We start from the raw sequence: 19124 nt of genomic DNA, 5'->3' as shown, positions 1-19124 counted from the left end.
GACTGGCTAGGCCACTCCAGGACCTTGAAATGCTTCTTACGAAGCCACTCCTTCGTTGCCCGGGCGGTGTGTTTGGGAACATTGTCATGCTGAAAGACCCAGCCACGTTTCATCTTCAATGCCCTTGCTGATGGAAGGAGGTTTTCACTCAAAATCTCACGATACATGGCCCCATTCATTATTTCCTTTACACGGATCAGTCGTCCTGGTCCCTTTGCAGAAAAACAGCCCCAAAGCATGATGTTTCCACCCCCCATGCTTCACAGTAGGTATGGTGCAACTCAGCATTCTTTGTCCTCCAAACACGACAAGTTGAGTTTTTACCAAAAAAGTTATATTTTGGTTTCATCTGACCATATGACATTCTCCCAATCCTCTTCTGGATCATCCAAATGCACTCTAGCAAACTTCAGACGGGCCTGGACATGTACTGGCTTAAGCAGGGGGGACACGTCTGGCACTGCAGGATTTGAGTCCCTGGCGGCGTAGTGTGTTACTGATGGTAGGCTTTGTTACTTTGGTCCCAGCTCTCTGCTGGTCATTCACTAGGTCCCCCCGTGTGGTTCTGGGATTTTTGCTCACCGTTCTTGTGATCATTTTGACCCCATGGGGTGAGAACTTGCGTGGAGCCCCAGATCGAGGGAGATTATCAGTGGTCTTGTATGTCTTCCATTTCCTAATAATTGCTCCCACAGTTGATTTCTTCAAACCAAGCTGCTTACCTATTGCAGATTCAGTCTTCCCAGCCTGGTGCAGGTCTACAATTTTGTTTCTGGTGTCCTTTGACAGCTCTTTGGTCTTGGCCATAGTGGAGTTTGGAGTGTGACTGTTTGAGGTTGTGGACAGGTGTCTTTTATACTGATAACAAGTTCAAACAGGTGCCATTAATACAGGTAACGAGTGGAGGACAGAGGAGCCTCTTAAAGAAGAAGTTACAGGTCTGTGAGAGCCAGAAATCTTGCTTGTTTGTAGGTGACCAAATACTTATTTTCCACCATCATTTGCAAATAAATTCATAAAAAATCCTACAATGTGATTTTCTGGATTTTTTTTCCTCAATTTGTCTGTCATAGTTGACGTGTACCTGTGATGAAAATTACAGGCCTCTCTCATCTTTTTAAGTGGGAGAACTTGCACAATTGGTGGCTGACTAAATACTTTTTTTCCCCACTGTACATACATTAAAATGGCATTCAACCACCTGTCCTGTCCGTCTTCTTCCTCCAGGCTATCTACAGAGTTCTGGACCCTGCCATCCACATTGAGGACCCCTACAGCCCCAACATTCAGAGTAAGATACACTCATAGATGACATGATACAGCAACTGCCACCCTACCATATAATTACAATCTGCCATGCTCATACAGTACAACACCTAAACATAATGGCCCATGACAGTCTGCACTCTGGAGTCTGAAGCCTAGCGGGATGTGAAAACCAGCTGCTCTCTCTCTCCCACACAAGCTGGCCCTTCTATTTTGACCGGCATAACTTCACTGTTTTTCCAGGAGTAAGAGCAGCCTTCCCTAAGTAGTGACACGGGAGGCTCTGTTCTTAAGAGTCTTAATAAAACCAAGGTATAGATTGACCCTCACCCTTTAACTGGATATGTTTCCATGTTGTCCAGACAGACACACTCTGAATGAGTAGCTAGCACACTGGCATGCTCATTACTGCTCTCCACTTGTTTAAGGGAACCTGAGTCTAAGTCACTCATTAGCTCACCCTTATGGTACATCTAATTGGAGCTCTCACTCTATATCGGCTTTAGCTCGGGTTTGACAGAGAGAGAGACACATTTTGAGGGGGTTTAGTAATTAAAGTGCTGAAACCTGATGTTTTCCTGCTGTAATGGAGGCAGTGGAATCTGCTAGCGTGCCATAGAATATCAACATGGAGGGAGGATGTCTTAGAGGAGGGCGTTAAAATGAAGGCTGCCTGTCAGGGGGGTATACCGTTACAGAATGCCTATGGTTTAGTTTGAGCACTTTCCCATGCAGAGATCCTCCACAGCTAGAGAGCTTAAATATGGATGGCTCTGTTCTGATAGAGGTAATCCTGTCAGGGAAGTTGGGGGAGCTATTAGCAGGAGGTACATTAGTATGTTCATAATAACAATGAAATGACTTTAGCAGTGGCCTCACTGATACTCATAAGAGTTGGACATGGTGTATTGTGGCCCTGGCAACAGCCTGATATTCCCCAAAGTCCTGTGGAACAGTGGAACTTATTGTCCCACTGGTTTGTGAGAAAGGGAGTGGTGTTTTGCCTGTCAAGGTCTAGAGAACAGGCCTCTTCTGTGTGTGAGAACGGATACGCTCAGATAACAGAGGCCAGGAGTACTGATAGGGCCTGGATTTGAGGCTGCCATGCTGCTCTCCCCTCTCTCATTTTCAGTGTAGATGAATGGAACAGAGGTACTCTACACTAATCTCTTCACTAACTTTAGTTGAATGAAACAATAACTCCTGCACTGTATGTGAGTCAAATGAAGGTAGGTAATGGAAGTAACCACACAAAGAATACTAATAAGTGTTTAGTAGGAGTACAGTGAAGGTAGCCGCCCCAAAACACTGCTTTTTTGCTTAGAGGTGTGAATTATTCTCCATTTGATTGTGTTGAAACACTGTGTTCAAGCGGAGAGAGTGCTGATTGATTCCACACACTGTCTGTAGCGCATCTCTTTTTCGGTAGTCTGTAGGGGTAAGTTGAGCCATTTTTTACATTCAGCATCACTCCGTCAAGGGAAATATAGTATTCTTTCTAACAAAGATATCTACATATACTGTATTTCAGGATGTTGTTTATCCCTGGAAATAATCAGAATTCATGTAAACATAACAGTTTTGAAAGCATAGCTTCTCCAAAAAAAGTGGTCTCTTGGCACAACTTACCCCTGGTATGGGGTAAATTGAGCCTCATGACAAGTTAAGCCGCCTACAACTTTCTGTAGTGAATGAAATATTACCACTACCTTTTTAAACCATGTCTATCTTTATTTACCAAACACAATCACAATCGCTTGCTGTCTTTTAATCATTAAAAAAAAATCTATAACAGAAAATATCATTTTTACAGCTGTTTGAAGCTTGTGGACCAAAATGTTACTTTCAGTTTTGGTCCACCAGCTTCAAACAGCGGTTTTGGTCTACCAGCTTCGAGCAGCTGTAAAAGCAATATTTTTGTTATTGAAAATATATTTAATTTAGATGGTACAATAATTCACTACACTATTCAGTGCTTGTTTTCTCACATAAACTGAAATTGAGCGAACAGTGTAGAATTTTTGCAACCAGGAAATTATCGATTTCCACTAGATAACACAACCACAAAGTCAGAACAGCTTTCCCAGTTTGACAACAGATTCCGCTCCGGCGGGAGAAATCAATAGGCGAATATCACAGCCAATCACAACACTGGCAGGTAAGTAACAGTGGTGTAAAGTACTTAAGTAAAAATACTTTAAAGTACTTAATAAGTCGTTTTTGGGGGTATCTGTACATTACTATTTATATTTTTGACAAGTTTTTATTTTACTTCACTACATTCCTAAAGAAAATAATGTACTTTTTACTCCATACATTTTCCCTGACACCCAAAAGTACTCGTTACATTTTGAATGGCTAGCAGGACAGGAAAATGGTCCAATTCACACACTTATCAAGAGAACATTCCTGGTCATCCCTATTGCCTTTGGTCTGGCGGACTCACTAAACCACGTGCTTCGTTTGTTTGTTATGTCTGAGTGTTGGAGCGTGCCCCTGGCTATCCGGAAATAAAAAAAACTAGAGAATGGTGCCGTCTGGTTTGCTTAATATAGGGAATTTGAAATGATTTACACTTTTACTTGTAATACTTAAGTATATTTTAGCAATAATATTTACTTTTGATACTTAAGTATATTTAAAACCAAATACTTTTACTGAAGTAGTATTTTACTGGGTGACTTTCACGTTTACTTGAGTAATTTTCTATTAAGGTATCTTTACTTTTTCTCAGTTATGACAATTGGGTACTTTTCCCACCACTGGTAAGTAATACTGTGAAACACTATCATTCCACTATTAGTGGCAGATACATTATGGACATTTTCTGAAATTAATAATGCAAAAATAAAAATAAATCATATGTGTAGCACCTTAATTCTAAACACTTTTTTAAACACTTTTAACATAGGCCAGGCCCTGTTGTTACCTCATATCCCAGCGATAATGTCTTGCATTACGCCTGGGAAGAAAATGCTTCAATTTGCTAATCTTGTCATTGGCACAACTATTGTCTCAACTTACCCCAAGGCAAACATTTTGACTATAGTAGCCCACACAGCTACAAGGATGCACTTTCATGCTAGGTTTAGGACCTCATATTGAAGCTTATAGATACCCCAACTGATGTATAGAACAGTCTTAAAATGATATACTTTAGTTTAGATACAAGCATCATGAAACTAACAATATATTCATTTGACTTGGGGAAAATCCGTTTTTTTGGACCTAACTTGCTTACCACTTTTCCATGTGGTTTCTTTCTTCACAGACTCCATGAAATGATGACCTCTTCGTAAATATTTGGTAAAATGATACATTTTGTGTATGGTTTCGTAGTGAACAGCTGGAGCGTGACTGACAGCAGGGAATGTTCTGTGCACAGTAGCAACCTACCGTCCCTCTGTGAGAGTTTATCAAGGATTGCGTCCCAAATGGTACCCTATTCCCTTTATAGTGCACTACTTTTGACCAGGGCCCATAAGGCTCTGGTCAAAAGTAGTGCACTATATAGGGAATAGGGTACCATTTGGGAAGCAACCCAAGTCTCCTAACAACACCCTCCCTGCCCCTGCCCTTTCAGTCCCCCCTTATTTTCACCACTCCTCCCGAGGTCTCTCCTTCTCACAGTGCCCCCCCCCCCCTCCCACACACCCACAAAGGAAAGGTAGCTGGAACCTTTCCTTTGGCTTTGAAGTATAGGAATTAGGATGTTCATATAGCTCGTTGTATATCTTGTTGTATATCTCCTAATCTCTCTGTCTCCCCCCTCTACCTCTCTTCTCTTCCTCTTGTATCCTGAAGACCAGCTGAAGATCACTAACCTGCGTGTGAACTTCACCAAGCTGCACACCCTGGGAGATAACCTGCTGGACTCCCGCGTGGAGATCAAGGAGAAGTACTACTATGCCATGTACGAGCTGGTCGTCCGCGGCAACTGCTTCTGCTATGGCCACGCCTCCGAGTGTGCCCCCATCGATGGGATCAAGGATGAGGAGGGCATGGTAAGTAAGGGGAACACAGCACTGCCCCCTAGTTGTATGGAGGAAGACTACCCTATATAGATTGCTGTGTATGAAAACAGAGGCATCTGTGCAGAGAGGAGTTAGAATGTGAGGGTTTGTTTAGAATTCCCTGCGATTTATGTAATTCAGCCTCCCTGTCTCACAGGTCCATGGGAGGTGTGTCTGCAAGCACAACACGAAGGGTCTCAACTGTGAGCTGTGTGATGACTTCCATAGCGACATGCCCTGGAGACCGGCTGAGGGACGCAACACCAACGCCTGCAAGAGTGAGTGGTGGTGGACCACACCATAACAAGCAACATCTCTTACTCCTCTCCTAACATCACTGATTATTATTATTATGAACACACCAGTCATAAGTCATAACCAAAGGAATGAGAATCTTGATTATGATGTTAGTTTCTGTACCCTTTGTCTCTCCCAGAATGCAACTGTAACGGCCACTCCAACCAGTGCCACTTTGACATGGCGGTGTACCTGGCCACGGGCAATGCCAGCGGTGGCGTCTGTGACCACTGTCTCCACAACACCATGGGACGCAACTGTGAGATGTGTAAACCATTCTACTACATGGACCCCAGCAGGGACATCAGAGACCCGGGGATCTGCATTGGTGAGTAGAGGGGATCGACCCTCAGGACTGGGGCACAGGAACTGTGTGTATATTTCTCACATTATCATACTGTGTATGAGTGATGGCATAGGTATGTACGTGTACAGGTTATTTTCACGTTTGAATCCCTGGTATCACTTTATGTCCATTAGATGTTAGTGTGTTTACACGTTTTCTAGGTAGTACGTACTACTGTATGATTATGGTGGTTAAGTTTAACAGGATGTTTGTTGTCTTCCTCCTGCTAGCCTGTGACTGTGATCCTGATGGTTCCCTGAACGGGGGCATCTGTGACGGGCATGACGAGCCGTCCTTGGGCATGATCGCTGGGCAGTGCCGCTGTAAGGACCACGTGGAGGGGCATCGCTGTGACAAATGCAAGTCTGGCTTCTTCGGCCTGAGTGCAGAGAACCTCCGCGGGTGCCAACGTGAGTGGAGAGGAGCACAATCATGATTCATTCTGACAAATTGCACTGATTGTAGTCCAAATGACCCCCATTTTGTGTATTTTTTATGTTAGATTTTGGAACAATCTTTTGTTCAATCTTTTTTGTTAATCTCTCTCAGTGCTTTGAATAAAATAATGTATGCCCCCATAACTACTACTATGCCCCCCTCAGCCTGCCAGTGTGACCCCAGGGGTACTGTGTCAGAGAGCCCAAAGTGTGACCCTGTGAGCGGGGACTGCTTCTGCAAGCGACTGGTCACTGGACGCAGCTGTGACCAGTGTCTGGTAAGGGTCCAGGAGAGCCTCCCTCTTCTAACCATAACACACAGAGATACACTCTCTCTTCCCTCTCTCGGCTCTCTCTCTTTCGTTTCTCTCTCATCCCCCCTTCCTTTCATTCATACACTACCAGTCAAAGGTTTGGACACACCTACTCATTCAAGGGTTTTTCTATATTTTTTACATTGTAGAATAATAGTGAAGACATCAAAACTATGAAATAACACATATGGAATCATGTAGTATTATTCTACAATGTAGAAAATAATAAAAATTAAAGAAAAACCCTTGAACGAGTAGGTGTGTCCAAACCTTTGACTGGTACTGTACAGACATACATACAGTGAGGGAAAAAGGTATTTGATCCCCTGCTGATTTTGTACATTTGCCCACTGACAAAGAAATGATCAGTCTATAATTTTAATGGTAGGTGTATTTGAACAGTGAGAGACAGAATAACAACAATAAAATCCAGAAAAACGCATGTCAAACATTTTATAAATTGATTTGCATTTTAATGAGGGAAATAAGTATTTGACCCCCTCTCAATCAGAAAGATTTCTGGCTCCCAGGTGTCTTTTATACAGGTAACGAGCTGAGATTAGGAGGTCCTAGGTGGTCCTCTGTAGCTCAGCTGGTAGAGCAATGCACTTGTAACTACAGGGTAGTGGGTTCGATCCCCGGGACCACCCATACACAAAAAAAAAAGAAATTAAATAATGTATGCACGCATGACTAAGTCGCTTTGGATAAAAGCATCTGCTAAATGGCATATTATATTATTATTATTATAGGAGCACACTCTTAAAGGGAGTACTCCGAATCTCAGCTTGTTACCTGTATAACAGACACCTGTCCACAGAAGAAATCAATCAATCAGATTCCAAACTCTCCACCATGGCCAAGACCAAAGAGCTCTCCAATGATGTCAGGGACAAGATTGTAGACCTACGCAAGGCTGGAATGGGCTACAAGACCATCGCCAAGCAGCTTGGTGAGAAGGTGACAACAGTTAGTGCGATTATTTGCAAATGGAAGAAACACAAAATAACTGTAAATCTCCCTCGGCCTGGGGCTCCATGGAAGATCTCACCTCGTGGAGTTGCAATGATCATGAGAATGGTGAGGAATCACCCCAGAACTACACGGGAGGATCTTGTCAATGATCTCAAGGCAGCTGGGACCATAGTCACCAAGAAAACAATTGGTAACACACTACGCCGTGAAGGACTGAAATCCTGCAGCACCCGCAAGGTCCCCCTGCTCAAGAAAGCACATATACAGGGCCGTCTGAAGTTTGCCAATGAACATCTGAATGATTCAGAGGAGAACTGGGTGAAAGTGTTGTGGTCAGATGAGACCAAAATGGAGGTCTTTGGCATCAACTCAACTCGCCGTGTTTGGAGGAGGAGGAATGCTGCCTATGAGCCCAAGAACACCATCCCCACCGTCAAACATGGAGGTGGAAACATTATGCTTTGAGGGTGTTTTTCTGCTAAGGGGACAGGACAACTTCACTGCATCAAAGGGACGATGGACGGGGCCATGTACCGTCAAATCTTGGGTGAGAACCTCCTTCCCTCAGCCAGGGCATTGAAAATGGGTTGTGGATGGGTATTCCAGCATGACAATGACCCAAAACACACGGCCTGTGGAGGGAGCTGAAGGTTTGAGTTGCCAAACGTCAGCCTCGAAACCTTAATAACTTGGAGAAGATCTGCAAAGAGGAGTGGAACAAAATCCCTCCTGAGATGTGTGCAAACCTGGTGGCCAACTACAAGAAACGTCTGACCTCTGTGATTGCCAACAAGGGTTTTGCCACCAAGTACTAAGTAATGTTTTGCAGAGGAGTCAAATACTTATTTCCCTCATTAAAATGCAAATCAATTTATATAATTTTTGACATGCGTTTTTCTAGATTTTGTTGCTGTTATTCTGTCTTTCACTGTTCAAATAAACCTACCATTAAAATTATAGACTGATCATGTCTTTGTATGTGGGCAAACGTACAAAATTAGCAGGGGATCAAATACTTTTTTCCCTCACTGTAAGTAGTCCTCTGTAGCTCAGTTGGTAGAGCATGGCGCTTGCAACGCTAGGGTTGTGGGTTCGTTTCCCACAGGGGGCCAGTATGAAAATGTATGCACTCACTAACTGTAAGTCGTTCTGGATAAGAGCGTCTGCTAAATGACTAAAATGTAAATGTAATACTGTTGAAGTTGGATGTTTACATACACTTAGGTTGGAGTCATTAAAACTCATTTTTTTCAACCACTCCACAACTTTCTTGTTAACAAACTATAGTTTTGGCAAGTCGGTTAGGACATCTACTTTGTGCATGACACAAATAATTTTTATTTAACTTATAATTCACTGTATCACAATTCCAGTGGGTCAGAGGTTTACATACACTAAGTTGACTGTGCCTTTAAACAGCTTGGAAAATTCCAGAAAATGATGTCATGGCTTTAGAAGCTTCTGATAGGCTAATTGACATCATTTGAGTCAATTGGAGGTGTACCTGTGGATGTATTTCAAGGCCTACCTTCAAACTCAGTGCCTCTTTGCTTGACATCATAGGAAAATCAAAAGAAATCAGCCAAGACCTCCGAAAAAATATTGTAGACCTCCACAAGTCTGGTTCATCCTTGGGAGCAATTTCCAAACGCCTGAAGGTAGCACGTTCATCTGTACAAACAATAGTACGCAAGTATAAACACCATGGGACCACGCAGACGTCATACCGCTCAGGAAGGAGACACGTTCTGTCTCCTAGTGATGAACGTACTTTGGTGCGAAAAGTGCAAATCAATCCCAGAACAACAGCAAAGGACCTTGTGAAGATGCTGGTGGAAACAGGTACAAAAGTATCTATATCCACAGTAAAATGAGTCCTATATCGACTTAACCTGAAAGGCCGCTCAGCAAGGAAGAAGCCACTGCTCCAAAACCGCCATAAAAAAGCCAGACTACGGTTTGCAACTGCACATGGGGACAAATATCGTACTTTTTGGAGAAATGTCCTCTGGTCTGATGAAACAAAAATAGCACTGTTTGGCCATAATTACCATTGTTATGTTTGGAAGAAAAGGGGGACATTTGCAAGCCGAAGAACACCATCACAACCGTGAAGTACGGGGGTAGCAGCATCATGCTGTGGGGGTGCTTTGCTGCAGGAGGGACTGGTGCACTTCACAAAATAGATGGCATCATGAGGAAGGAAAATCATGCAGATATATTGAAGCAACATCTCAAGACATCAGTCAGGAAGTTAAAGCTTGGTCGCAAATGGGTCTTCCAAATGGACAATGACCCCAAGCATACTTCCAAAGTTGTGGCAAAATGGCTTAAGGACAACAAAGTCAAGGTATTGGAGTGGCCATCACAAAGCCCTGACCTCAATCCTATAGAAAATGTGTGGGCAGAACTGAAAAAGCATGTGCGAGCAAGGAGGCCTACAAACCTAACTCAGTTATACCAGCTCTGTCAGGAGGAATGGGCCAAAATTCACCCAACTTATTGTGGGAAGCTTGTGGAAGGCTCCCAAAACATTTGACCCAAGTTAAACAATTTAAAGGCAATGCTACCAAATACTAATTGAGTGTATGTAAACTTCTGACCCACTGGGAATGTGATGAAATAAATAAAAGCTGAAATAAATAATTCTCTCTACTATTATTCTGACATTTCACATTCTTAAAATAAAGTGGTGATCCTATCTGACCTAAAACAGGGAATTTTTATTAGGATTAAATGTCAGGAATTGTGAAAAAACTAGTTTAAATGTATTTGGCTAAGGTGTAGGTAAACTTCCGACTTCAACTGTACATACATACACCCTCCCGAAGAGTCATTGGTGTTTCTGAGTGATTCACATCCCCCTGTCACTCACATAACTTCCTTGCTGTGCCAGTAACAGTACCCAGGAATGTAAAGCCCTGCTTGGGGCTTCATATCTAAATTTAGTCAGGCCTCTCCGGGTGGTGTAGGTTACAGCAGGTTACAGCATGCTAAAAATGGTCAGCTGTAGTCCTGACTAAGTGGATCCTAAACTCTAAAAAGCTACATTTACCAGACACTCTTATCCAGAGCAACTTACAGTTAGTGAGTGCATACATTATTTTTTTATTTTTCATACTGGCCCCCCGTGGGAATCGAACCCACAACCCTGGCGTAGGCAAATGCCATGCTCTACCAACTGAGCTACATTCCTGCCAGCCATTCCCTCCCCTACCCTTGACCAATTATGCGCCGCCCCATAGGTCTCCCGGTCACGGCCGGCTACAACAGAGCCTAGATTCGAACCAGGATCTCTAGTGGCACTTTAGACCGCTGCTCCACTTGGCAGACGACATAAAGGCTTGTTTTAAAGTCAAGAACAGACAACCACTATTTTGCACCCATAACTTAAGCTCTACCAGCCTGTCCTTTGACAGACAGGATGTATCTACAGTATGTCATTTTGGAGCTAGGAACACCTGGTTGAGATATCTGAGAAGTTACCTATGATGTAAGGTCCAGTAACCCTGGCTGATGTAGTAGGTAGTCAGGAATGTCATCTGTCTGGTGCTAACAGCTGTCTGTTTGTCTGCCCACAGCCAGAACATTGGGCACTGAGTCACGACCTGAATGGCTGCAGAGACTGTGACTGTGATGTGGGCGGAGCCACAGATAACCAGTGAGTGACAGCATGGCCGCAGGAAGATGTTCTGGGTTGGGGGTGCTGTCGAGGGGTTACATGCTTACTGCATATATTTCTTATGTGTCTTCCCCAGCTGCTCAATGGAGAATGGGCAGTGCCGCTGTCGTAGTCATATGATGGGCCGTCAATGTACCCAGGTGCAGTCTGGGTGGTACTTCATGGCTCTGGACCACTATACCTACGAGGCTGAGCTCGCCATACTGGGACAGGTAACTACTACTTCTTACAGATAAGACTGGGGTGGACCCTTATTTGGATTGTTTGTACTGTCTATGTTTGACTTTGTGTGAATGCTTGATGGTATTTGTGTGTCTCCAGGGCTGCAGTGTGGAGCAGAGGGAGCACCAGCCTGGGCGCCCTGCCACCTGGACTGGCACTGGGTTTGCCAAGGTCCCAGAGGGCAGCAGCCTGGAGTTCTCCATCAACAACATCCCGTACTCCATGGAGTACGACCTCCTCATCCGCTATGAGCCACAGGTTAGTGCCTAGTCACACACATACGACGCTTGGGCGGTATCAAGATTTTCATATTGTCATACCATCCTTCTCTCATACCGGGATTTACGGTATTACCAGCATAGCACACAAGGGGGCATTAAAACGCAAGAAAAGCCCATTGGGCCTCTATTACCAGAATGCTAACAAAGTTAGTACAAACTAATAGCGAAATCACGTAGATGCTGTTAGCTAAATGCTAACGAGTGAAAACTAACATAAACTAATTGCAAAAACAGGCAAATCCAGCTCATAAAGTTATACAAGCATATATAGTAGTAGTGTGGACATTTACAAGCGAAAGTGAATGAGATAAATTGTGCAAATGAACAAAGTTATGATGCATGCTTTTCTGAAGGAAGAGCAGTATGTGTACACAGAGAAGATGGGAGAAGAACGGAGGAGGAAAAAAACGCTAGTAGGAAGCACAGGGAAAAAATGACAGCTGTACAGATAACTCATCCACAAGATAACTCATCCACAGCTCTTTGACTTCTGGCAGAAAGCCATTATAAGATAACTGATGGCAAACATGTTGTAGTGAATTGCTTACAAGTGTAACTTCATCATCTCATGTGCGCCACACAACAGAGACTCACTGATAGATGTAGAGCGCTATGGACTCATTGGCTCGCTTTCTCTCATTGTGCTGTTTACAAACAAACACGTGAGTGGCTCAACTGTTCTGGGGAACAATGGTAAGCTTCATAATGTAAAATAATGTGACAGGTAAAATGAAGAACACAATCTGCTTTATCTCTGTATTGCACAAGTTGACTGCAGATATTAACTTAAAAAGTAGCTACAAATATTTAAATGTATTGAAAAACTTCTAAGAAATAGTTTTGAGAGTATTGAAAAATCATCCCGTGGCTTTTTCCAAATACCCCGGTATACGTATGTACGGTATACCGCCCAAGCCTAACACATACGCACATACGCGCACGTACGTACGCACACACACACTCCCTTCTGTTTTCTGGGTGTGCACAGTACAGTGTGTAACTGTATATGACTGTTATTGTGGTGTGTGTGTTGTGTTAGATGCCACGTGACTGGGGGGAGGTCCGTGTGACGATCATTCGGCCAGGGCCCATTCCCACCAGCAGCCCATGTGGAAACACCATCCCTGCAGACGACATGCTCACTGTGTCCCTGCCTGTAGGATCCAGGTGAGGGACTCACACACACCTCACCATGGAATATACAGTGCCCTTGTGTCTGGCTCAGGTGACAGTGATACACTTGTGTAATTGGATGTTAGTAATTTTGTATTTCCTTAAAGTTTACATTTTTCTGTGTGTGGTTTGTGTGTTTGTGTGTGCTGCAGGTTTGTCGTGCTGCCTCAACCTGTATGCATGGAGAGAGGAGTGACCTACACTCTTCGCTTTGAGTTCAGTGGCTATCTGGATGGGAACAGTATTCTCATTATCGGTACTACCGCTGCCAACATTCTAGTGGACTCTGTGAGTATCAAGACTCAACAAATTGAGCCTCCCGAGTGGCGCAGCGGTCTAAGGCACTGCATCACAGTGTTGAGGCGCCACAACAGCCGGGGGTTTGATCCCAAGCTGTATCACAGCCGGCCGTGACTGAGAGCCCCATAGGGCGGCACAGAATTGGCCCACCATCATCTGGGTTAGGGAACAGTTTGGCCGGGGGGCTTTCCTTGGCTCATCGCGCTCCTTGTGGCGGCCCGTGCGCCTGCAAACTGACTTCGGTCGTCAGTTGAACAGTGTTTCCTCTGACACATTGGTGCAGCTAGCTTCTGGGTTAAGTGAGCAGTGTGTTAAGAAGCAGCGCGGCTAGGCGGGTCATGTTTCGCAGGACACATGACTCGACCTTCGCCTCTCCCAAGCCTGTAGGGGAGTTGCATTGATGAGACAAGATCGTAACTACCAATTAGATATCACAAAAAAAGGGTAAAAATTACAAAATAAATTATTTAAAAAACCTTAACACTCAACAAGATTTGGTCTGCAAATCTCTTTATCTCTCTCTCTCTCTCTGTCTAATTATGTTCTTATGCAGTCCAGCTAACGCTCCTCCCTGCTTCCTCTCCAGATCTCCCTGCTCCCTCGTTACTCCTCCCTGGAGATGTTCATTGGCGGTGACCCCGCCTCCATCGCCCGGAAGCAGAGCTACGAGCGCTACCGCTGCCATGAGGGGGCCAAGAGCGTGACACGCCCCCAGATCAGCGACGTCTGTGCCAAACTCATCACCAGCATGTCAGCCATCATTAACGATGGAGCCCTGCGTAAGTCATTCCAGAAATTCCCTCATCCATAATCAAGATCTGCTGTCATCAAGGATGCCTGGTAATTATTTTCACAATGAAATGAAAATCACTTCTTTTTTCTTCACAGCTTGCCAGTGTGACCCCCAGGGCTCAGTCAGCTCAGTATGTGACATGCACGGAGGTCAGTGTCGCTGTAGGCCAAACGTGATTGGACGTCGCTGTGACCAGTGTGCTCCTGGGACGTACGGCTTTGGACCTGCAGGATGTAAATGTTAGTGTCGCACAAAGAGTAAAGGCAACTCCTGGTGTTATCCAGTAGGGTACAGTAGGGTTTGTACTGTACTGTCTGTCTATTCCACTTATGTGAACAGCTGTACTGGTGGCGCCCCCTGCTGCCTCATTACTTACTGACCCACTCCTCTCTTGATCTACACTTTCCTATAAATCTCTTTCTCTCGCTCCCTCCCTCCCGCTCTCTCTAGCATGTGAGTGCAATCTGGAAGGTGTGGTCACTCGGTTCTGTGACCAGCTGACTGGGCAGTGCCCGTGCCGCCCGGGTGCGTTTGGCCAGCGGTGCAATGGCTGCCAGGCAGGACACTGGGGCTTCCCCAACTGTAAGCAATGCCTGTGTAATGGACACGCTGAGGAGTGCCACCAGAGGACCGGAGCCTGTCTCAACTGCAGGGACAACACTGGAGGAGACAAATGTGACAGGTTAGGATTCACCATGGGGACAGTGGGGAATCTGAAATAAGAATTAAGGTAGTCAATGTAATGTTATTGACAAGCCAACTGCTATTGCTGTATTTCAAGGTGTGCCAACAGTTACTATGGCAACCCAGTGTTGGGCACAGGTAATGGTAACCAATGTCGGCCCTGCCCCTGCCCAGATGGCCCAAACAGCGGACGCCACTTCGCTGCCTCCTGTTACCAGGACAACCGCAACAGACAAGTGGTCTGCAACTGTAACCAAGGATACACAGGTACAGCCCACGCCTCCATTTCTCCATTGAGGTGTCTTCTCTTTCTCCCTCCCCTGTTCTTCCTACTCTTCTTCAGCCAGGGAAGCGGACGAAGGACGTTTGATCATGTCTGCATGAATGAGCAGATGCATCATAGGGTTGATGATGCACTGTGAAAAGAGATCTGTTAGTGTGATTAAACTCAGGGAAAATGTCCATGGTGTGATATTCCAAGTCATTCGCCATGTTGGGTCTTTTGGTGAGCCAAATAGACACTACTCTAGTAGAACGTTTATCCTACCAGGAAAAATGTGGAATGATAATGTGTGTTGTTTCCTCCCTTACCCAACTTGGCACAGGGGGGATGGTTAAGCGCTCCGAGGGTTCCTTCAAGCGTGAGTAATGATGATGGTGACCCCCACCCTCCTTACCAACCCCCCCCGCCCCCTGCATGGCTTCAGCACCCCACCCATCTATGGTGCTGTGCCACAGTGCACTCCTGCCTCAGAGTAGATGGAGCTCCCAAGATCTGACCAAGAATCAGTTTAGACAAATTGTATAACACAAATAACTGTGTTTGAGTTGGAAGGCTGACACTGAGTCTGGGTGAACTTCTACAGTGTCTCCTGTGTATAACAACTATAATGTTATACTGGGCACATACAGTCAGTGCTTGTTACTCCTGCTGGCTTACACAGGCACCAAGCAGCCGGACAGTCAACCAGCTGAAAACAACAGAATCTCTGCCACGCTGCATTTTGCATTGTGATTCTCTGCCTCTATTGCAGACACAAAAGACAGTAACAGGTACATCACTCATAGTAGACAAGCTGAAGCTAGTGAGACTACGCCAACCTATTGTTCATTCACATCCACTGTGAGCCTGTGACAGAAAGACAAACAAGCATTCTGCATACTCTGCTTTAGACAGCTTTGCTGCAATCAGCTCAATATGATGTGCTTTACTGTAAACTTACTTACCATCAACAGCCCCTTCTATGTGTCATATCCTTTTATTCTATACATTTAGTTTGCTCCTCAAAGACAGAAAGACAAAAAAACAAAGACACAATGATCACCTAAACACAAAAGAATAGTATCACAATGCCCCTTTATCAATCAAGTGAGGAAATCTTGTCCGTTAAATGAGGAAGTCCTATGTTGTGTTCCACTATGGGTTAGAATACAGTACTTCCCTGCTAAGAGTGGCATCTCTCCTTGTTATGCTGGAGAGACCACAAGACCAGCAGCTGTAGGTTGTCTGTCAGACCCAAAAGTCAGCCCCCCTCACACACCAGCATACTCTGCCCCCTGTAGCCGTCAGCTGGACTCAAAAATGGCAAGTATGTCTCCCTTCCTCTGAATCCATACTACGAAGAAATGGGCTCTTTGTGAGAAAAGCTAATTGTTCACGGTGTCTGCCGAAAGACTGAGCATAATCCACTTTGCAACAGTGTGATCACAGAGATCCTCACTAATCACTGTTAATCTCCTGGGTAACCAACTCCCTTTTAACCCAATATATAATAGCATTGCACAATGATAAAATATCAAAACTAATCAAATGTATAACATGATGTTTACAGTTTGAGTAACATTCTGATAACTACTTTACTGATAGTCACTGAGGTGGGTTTCACACACAGCACATTACTCTGTCTACAGAAGCTATCACGCTGTAAGCGTCTTGCTTAAGTCCACTGGAAAACAGTTTGGAAATACTTAGATATACCAAGTCATTTTTCTCCATCACCCAGCCAAGAAATATCTCAATCTCTTTTTATTTTTTTATTTGCTTTAAAAGATTTACCCCTTTTTTCTCCCCAATTTGGTGATATCCAATTGATAGTTACATCGCTGCAACTCCCGTACGGACTCGGGAGAGGCGAAGGTCGAGAGTCATGCGTCCTCCGAAACACGGCCCTGCCAAGCCTTACTGCTTCTTGACACACTGTTCGCTTAACCCATAAGCCAGCCGCACCAATGTGTCGGAGGAAACACTGTACAACTGGCGACCGAAGTCAACGTGCATGCGCCCGGCCCGCCACAGGAGTCGCTAGAGCGCGATGGGACAAGGACATCCCGGCCGGCCAAACCCTCCCCTAACCCGGACGACGCTGGGCCAATTGTGCACCGCCTCATGGGTCTCCCGGTCGCCGCCGGCTGCAACACAGGCCGGGATCAAACCCGGGTCTGTAGTGCCTTAGACCGCTGCGCCACTCGGGAGGCCTAAATATCTCAATCTCAACATGAGATATTCCACTTTCCAACACTTTCTTTTTTTAAATGTCCCTCCTTCTCCCTCAACCTTTTTTCCTATTGGTCACAGGTTCCCGGTGTGAGGAGTGCGCCCCTGGTTACTATGGTAACCCCTCCCAGCCAGGTGGGCGGTGCCAGCCGTGCAGATGCAGTAATAACATTGACATGTCAGACCTGGATGCGTGTGACCGGCGGACAGGAGAGTGTAAGAAGTGTCTCTACAACACAGAGGGACCAGACTGTGGTGTGTGCAAGAGCGGTTACTATGGAGATGCCTCGCGACGCAACTGCAGAAGTGAGTCACTGTTGACGCATCCTCTTTACACACCAAAAAACGTAAGAACCTTTAATTGTAGGAATGTTGCATTTAGACTGTATGTGTTGTGCACCCTAGGAAAGTTTCAATCTACTCTCTTCCGTATGTTTTCCCAGAGTGCACCTGTAACTTCCTGGGCACAGAGCATACCCAGTGTACAGCGCGGGATGAGTGTGTGTGCCAGCGTGCCACGGGGCAGTGCCAGTGTTTACCCAATACTATCGGCCTGACATGTGACCACTGTAAGCCCAACTACTGGAACCTGGCTAGTGGGCGGGGCTGTGAGGCCTGCGGCTGTGACCTCAACAACGCTGTCAACTCTGCTTGCAACGAGGTTTGTGTGTGTGTGTGGTTCCATTACTAAGGTGCTTTATGAGAGACCTCTTCTGTGACCTCATGCTCATGTTTGACCTCCCTGTGCCCCAGTTCACTGGAAAGTGTCAGTGTCGTGATGGATTCGGTGGGAAGACCTGCACAGACTGCCAAGAGAACTACTGGGGAGACCCCAAGATCCAGTGCAGAGGTCAGCATTAGCGTCATGTAACGTTATTATAACTTATTTAACATGTTATTCATAAGTCATGGAACATGTTATTCATAAGTCATGGAACATGTTATTCATAACTCATGTAACGTTATTCATAAGTCATGGAATATGTTATTCATAAGTCATGGAACATGTTATTCATAACTCATGTAACATGCTATTCATAAGTCATGGAATATGTTATTCATAAGTCATGGAACATGTCATTCATAACTCATGTAACATGTTATTCATAAGTCATGGAACATGTTATTCATAAGTCATGGAATATGTTATTCATAAGTCATGGAATATGTTATTCATAAGTCATGGAACATGTCATTCATAAGTCATGGAACATGTCATTCATAAGTCATGGAACATGTTATTCATAAGTGTGGCATCAAAATATCAGCAGCAGACATATACTAACAATCCCTCACTCTCTCTCTCTCTATCTCTCTCAGTCTGTGACTGTGACCGCCGGGGCATAGAGACCTCCCAGTGTGACCAGAAGTCAGGCCACTGTGTGTGTCAGCAGGGGGTGTCGGGCGTGCGCTGTGACCAGTGTGCCCGGGGCTTCTCAGGCCAGTTCCCTAACTGCCAGCCCTGCCACCAGTGCTTCGGGGACTGGGACCGGGTGGTGCAGGACCTGGCTGTCCGCACCAAGACCCTGTCGGAGCGGGCTCTAGAGATCCAGACCACGGGCCTGACTGGAGCCTATGAGAAGGCCTTCAGAGACCTGGAGGAGAAGCTGGCACTGGCCCAGGGCATCGTCAACGCCCGCAACACCACCGCAGAGGCAGTCAGCAGCCTGATGGAGCTCATTGAAGACCTCAGGTACAAGGCATACACACAGACACTGTATTATACTGTACATAACAATACACATACATCGATAGACTTTCAGTCTGCATCTCCCGAGTGGCGCAGTGGTCTAAGGCACTGCAATGCAGTGCTAGCTGTGCCACTGGAGATCCTGGTTCGAATCCAG

At 45.2% G+C, this 19124-nt stretch overlaps 1 protein-coding gene across 2 annotated transcripts in view; it reads left to right on the top strand.

The window, feature by feature from the left end:
- lamb2 (laminin, beta 2 (laminin S)) overlaps positions 1-19124 on the top strand; it is a 51569-nt gene that overhangs the window by 24573 nt on the left and 7872 nt on the right. The window contains exons 7-26 of one of the 2 annotated variants that reach the window (XM_041846226.2): positions 1228-1291; positions 5071-5270; positions 5437-5557; positions 5716-5904; positions 6153-6332; positions 6525-6637; positions 11230-11309; positions 11407-11542; positions 11652-11810; positions 12873-13000; positions 13159-13294; positions 13893-14085; positions 14195-14338; positions 14550-14781; positions 14881-15050; positions 15389-15424; positions 17359-17583; positions 17721-17938; positions 18031-18127; positions 18598-18970. In XM_041846226.2, the coding sequence (XP_041702160.2) occupies positions 1228-1291; positions 5071-5270; positions 5437-5557; positions 5716-5904; positions 6153-6332; positions 6525-6637; positions 11230-11309; positions 11407-11542; positions 11652-11810; positions 12873-13000; positions 13159-13294; positions 13893-14085; positions 14195-14338; positions 14550-14781; positions 14881-15050; positions 15389-15424; positions 17359-17583; positions 17721-17938; positions 18031-18127; positions 18598-18970 (3194 nt within the window). The remainder of the gene's footprint in view (positions 1-1227; positions 1292-5070; positions 5271-5436; positions 5558-5715; positions 5905-6152; positions 6333-6524; positions 6638-11229; positions 11310-11406; positions 11543-11651; positions 11811-12872; positions 13001-13158; positions 13295-13892; positions 14086-14194; positions 14339-14549; positions 14782-14880; positions 15051-15388; positions 15425-17358; positions 17584-17720; positions 17939-18030; positions 18128-18597; positions 18971-19124) is intronic. The other variant, XM_041846227.2, reaches the window with a different exon arrangement.

This window comes from Coregonus clupeaformis, chromosome 24 (assembly GCF_020615455.1).
Source record: "Coregonus clupeaformis isolate EN_2021a chromosome 24, ASM2061545v1, whole genome shotgun sequence".
In the NCBI taxonomy this organism is placed as follows: Eukaryota; Metazoa; Chordata; class Actinopteri; order Salmoniformes; family Salmonidae; genus Coregonus; species Coregonus clupeaformis.
The sequence above is the reverse complement of the archived record's forward strand: the minus strand, read 5'-3'. Positions and strand labels throughout refer to the sequence as shown.